The sequence below is a fragment of the Apostichopus japonicus genome, chromosome 20, assembly GCF_037975245.1.
Source record: "Apostichopus japonicus isolate 1M-3 chromosome 20, ASM3797524v1, whole genome shotgun sequence".
In the NCBI taxonomy this organism is placed as follows: Eukaryota; Metazoa; Echinodermata; class Holothuroidea; order Aspidochirotida; family Stichopodidae; genus Apostichopus; species Apostichopus japonicus.
This window is the reverse complement of record NC_092580.1, coordinates 10,221,273-10,226,107: the sequence shown is the minus strand read 5'-3', so window position 1 is coordinate 10,226,107 and position 4,835 is coordinate 10,221,273. Positions and strand designations below refer to the sequence as shown.

The 4,835-nt window shown below is 37.4% G+C and overlaps 1 protein-coding gene across 1 annotated transcript; it reads left to right on the top strand.

Moving 5' to 3' along the window:
• Nucleotides 1–260: 260 nt before the first annotated feature.
• On the top strand, nucleotides 261–1,928 carry LOC139961205 (tyramine receptor Ser-2-like). The gene has a single exon (XM_071960217.1). It carries the CDS (start codon nucleotides 736–738, stop codon nucleotides 1,909–1,911), a length of 1,176 nt encoding a protein of 391 aa, XP_071816318.1. The 5' UTR covers nucleotides 261–735; the 3' UTR covers nucleotides 1,912–1,928.
• Nucleotides 1,929–4,835: the final 2,907 nt, after the last annotated feature.

The following is a 4,835-nucleotide window of genomic DNA, read 5'->3' as shown; positions in this document are numbered from 1 at the left end:
TGTTGTCAGTTCTTCAATTCTTATCGATAGCAACAGTTCGGTGATGGTTATTTACATTATGCCTCTAACACATGCCCTGTCATGCATGCCTAATTGTAGCAAAATTTGTCTATGATTTTGAACAAATAAAGTGTGTAACAACCGGAAACGTTTTGAGAATTTGTCTCTACTTTAAGACCTGAGGTACATTACCATCACTCCGAGTCTTCAATTTATCGCTTGCGATGCATGCTACATTAACCCCTTAATAAGGATACATATTTAAGTCCTATAGTTTTTACGGGAAGCAATCTTAGGAATAAGTCATCCGTAATAGTGAACAATTCTGAAATCATTAACTTAAAATGTTTATTTGTGCTAACAACTCGTAAAATTTCGTCTGATGTCGATGACTGTCCACTTAAATAACTGATTACTGTTGACAGAGAATCATCAGAGAGGAAATAATTTCACCAAAGATGTCGGCATTCAAAATAGTTTGTTTCAGGTTTTGTCACTGAAGATAAAGGAAAGGATTCATACCAAATATCAAATAAGGTTCAACTGAGACCAAACTCGTCGTTTGTTCCCTCCAGGTGGTTTACACCAGTGAAGACGGGAACAATTTACAAAATTTCAAAATTGGTGTGATTTCTCTTGAAAAAGGGAAATGTCCATGATTCATCGCGTAACCACGTGTCTTAAAGACTGTGTCTATTCTATATGACTACCTTCGGATAATCTTTTCTTGCAGAAATGGCTTTGGGAGCTTTATTTTCCAGGAAAAGCTCTGGAGGAGAAAACTTAGATTTTATCCATTTGATTATTTTCATTATTATGTACAGTGTATTAATAATCTTGATAATCCTGGGCAATGGATTAGTTATTTTTGTGTATTGTAAGAACAAACCAGTGAGAGATATTCGCTTTAACGGACAAATCTTAGCTCTCACTGTAGCAGACTTTTTCGTTGCTCTGATATCCATACCAGCTTTTGTACATGCTGAACTATTTGCCGACACTCATCTCCCTGGATGGAATTTATTTCACGAATGGGCATTTCATGTTCCCATAGTGATGTCCGTTTTCGTTGTCATCATTATAAGTTATGATCGAGTCCGTTTGGTGACAAATCCAATCAAGTACCACACTTCAAAAACATACAGACAAAGCACGCAGACGACGATGCTCGTCTGGATTGGAAGTGCCTGCTACGCATGTCTCTATGACGTCATTCTGTTGATATCCTTTGAGGTGTTCCTCCCACCCAAGCAAAGGCTGCAAAATGTTGACGAATACTTAGTAGCGATTTTAACAGACTACGGTCAAGTAGTGATCTATTTCTTGACTCCATTTACAATACTAGTCGTTACGAACTGGATTTTCGTTGTTAGATGGCGCAGAAAATTAAAAGTCTTAAAAACGCGCGCAAATATTGGTGGTCGAGGCAATAGTACCATCGGGCAAAGGACACCACCGGTACATTACGAAAATGCGCCGGTTGAGGCAACACTCAGCACAATATCAGGTAATGTTGCTACAGCGCTCCCATCATCCAGCAGCATCAGTGAATTGCGTAGGAACGCGAATCTACGTGTGCGATTTCTGGAACCGCACGAAGATCAAGACAACATCATCGCACTAAATAACAGAGAAAGGAAATTATACAAAATTGCGAGAAACTTGCTGTTTCTAGACGTTGCGTTTCTAGTTTGTTGGCTACCGTTTAATGTTATGACTTGTATTAGACTCTTTATCACTCTACCTAAGTTAGTTTTGCATATCTGCTATTTCTTGTTGTTTTTAAACTCAGCTATTAATCCCTTCATCTATGCCACTATTTCGCCGACATTCAGGCAAGCTATTTACAAAAGCATCTGTCTTGTAAAAGCGGCATTAATCAAAGTCAAGAGTAACAATTCAACTTCCTGAATTAACCTCGGTACTGCCGACTGACCTGGTACAGCTTGAAGAACGTTCAAACAATCAGCCGTCGGGAAAGTTACAACATTCAATCAGGGCAGAATGAGAGCCCTTAACTAGGCTCAGACGATCTGAGGTGAGGTGTGCATACGCGCCCCCCCCCCCAGTTGCGACCTCACACAAACTTTTATAAGTATTAGGAAGTACAGCCTATCACTTAGACCAGGGTTTCCCTAACTTTATTCCCCCCCCCCACCCCACCCCACTAACCCCCTGTGGATGTTTAAGTTGTCCACGAACCCCCAACTATTCGAGACACAATCTGAGTCATCATTATACTATAAAACGCATAACAGCCTGTGTCTGTTTCATAATTCAGTTATTTATCAAATGCACGGTACGGTTTTACTATGGCAACGTATACGCATGGAACGCGAAACGAGCTTGTCGATAGGTACGATTCCTAAATATTATGATAAATCAGATTTTAGTTCAACAAAAGGTACTCTAGGTTTGAATTTCAGAAACGTCTCACGAATCCCCTGGGATGGAATCACGCACCCCCTTGGGGTTCATGCACCCCAGTTAGGGAACCCCTGACTTAGCCCAAACATTGAGTCCAAATATGCCTTAATTTCTAGAGGAGAGAAATCCCGGATCCGCCGCTGGCGCTTCCGTGACTTTACCTATTTCAGCCGGGGAAAATTAAGAATGACAACCTACCTTGGAAACCATGCAGACGGCATTGTGCAACTACTTTTTTGAGATGTATCCGATGATCGTCTTCTCCCTTGTATGAGATTCTTTAGGAATGAGAATGGCAACATACAAAAAGAATCAATCTACTGTGGGAGACAAAAACATTTCCAGCAATAGCCTTAAAATAACTCACCATACCAAACAATGCAAGATATCTAATTGATAAATGTGTCTAGATGAGCTATTTCATGCACAAATCAATTTGGCAGTTTCCGAAGGATGAGGTAGGCTTTATATGAGTATTTATTGCATCGACATGCCCCGCAAAACAATATAGAAATGTAAATTTTGAATTACTTATGTTTTAGGTTGATTAAGTAGACTTTGTTTGTATTTACGTGTCATTGTCATGCATACACTAAAACTACAAAGGAATGGACACTTTACATTACGTTTATTTATTGTCGGTGAGGTAGAATTATTTTCAATGTATTAGATCTTGCTCTCAAAATAATTATATTTCAGTATTTAATCGAGATACTTGATTGACAAGAGACCAGTAACACCTTTCTGTTCATATCTAAAATGCTATCAATTTTGTAACATTTTCTTAGGACGAAAGCAAGTAAAATTTTGCATTTCATATTTACGTTATTATTATTTTTCTTTTCTTGCAATAAGTAGAATTTTATATCTTTATATCCCCATAAGACTTAATAATTAATATAATATGATATATGTATAATATATATTAAAATATTAATATTAAACTAGTATATCGATCACGATGATCATCTAGTTAATACAAGTTTTTAAGGCATACTGCCATTATCTACGGTGCCTAGGTATCACGTTTCAAAGCACTTATATTGATAACATGAACAATTCCAAACCTTTATGTAATAGAGAAGTCTTTTTATATTCCCAAAAAGTCCAAGCTGGGTGACGAAAGCACGACACCATTAATGTCATTTATCGAACCAAAATCATAACAATGACATAAAAGTCAATTGGTGTCAGCAGATTTTATTCCCGGCTCCTCGTGGGCGGGTAGTGTGGTGTCGACCCCCCCCCCCCCCCACCCTTACCTCGCCTTCAACCAAAATTCCGAAAGTGGTTTTTGTTAGCACAACTTTGAGTTTAGACTTAAGTATGCAGTCCAAGTCTATTTGGGGGGGGGGGGAGTTGTGGGGACATTGGGAGGATCCATGCATTCTTACAGCAGAGCCGGGCTATACGCATTAGAAAAAATGTCACCCCGATAGTAAGCAACATGTTTAATACTTTATGCTACAGTATGCTATAGTTCCAATGACTAAAGTCATAAACCAGTGTATACAATGAACTGACGGGTGAAAATAACACTTCATTGAATCTAAAGGATAATGCACTAAGCAAATGTCTAAAAAGTCATAAGGATTCCTATAAGCAACTCATTGCATCATGTGTCTATAAAGAAAGAAAAAAAAAAAACAATAGAGAATATAATCGTATTCAACCAGCACCTGTATTAACATTTCGTTTTGTGCGAACGTTATTAACTATTTAATAATGGTAACACTTTGAATTGTCGGTGTCAGCACAGACTTATTAATACATTCTAATGATATATATATATATATATATATATAAACATGGTAGGAAAAATAACTTTATTTATTCTATATATCTTCCCAAAAAAAATCAAATCAAGTGTGACTTAAACCGGAAGATAAGTGGGGAAGTAAACACGATGCGTTTTTTAACTATATGTGGCAATTGACCCAGTTCAAAGTTATGACATGAATACGTGCATGCGCAGTAATGGAATCCTGAAAAGGGCTTTATAGGTCGCATCCGTGTGAAGCGTAAGTGACAGTATGTAACAATGCATAAATAGACTAAAAGCTCAAAATATGGAGAAATCCATCACGCTTGGGTTTTCAGTTATTAATGGACAACTATTAATTTCCTTCATTTGTAATCTTGACAAAGCTAAATATATTTTTTTTTTTGGAATTAATAAACGTGTTTCCTCTGTTAACACCAGGTGTAGGTTTTTAATTTCCGATATTTTGCTGCATCATAAGTGTTTTGTTGATTTGGTTCTCCATCACGATTAGCTTCTAATTACTTCAGTCGTTTGATATTGATTTCGAGTACTTAACCGGCTTCTTTGTCTACTTGCTATAATGTTGCCCAAGACGAGAAACGTCAGACACGAGGTTTAATTATCGCTTGAATATATTCAATCA

Excerpts from the sequence above, each read along its gene's own strand:
- LOC139961205 (XM_071960217.1), top strand. The coding sequence starts at position 736 with ATGGCTTTGGGAGCTTTATTTTCCAGGAAAAGCTCTGGAGGAGAAAAC.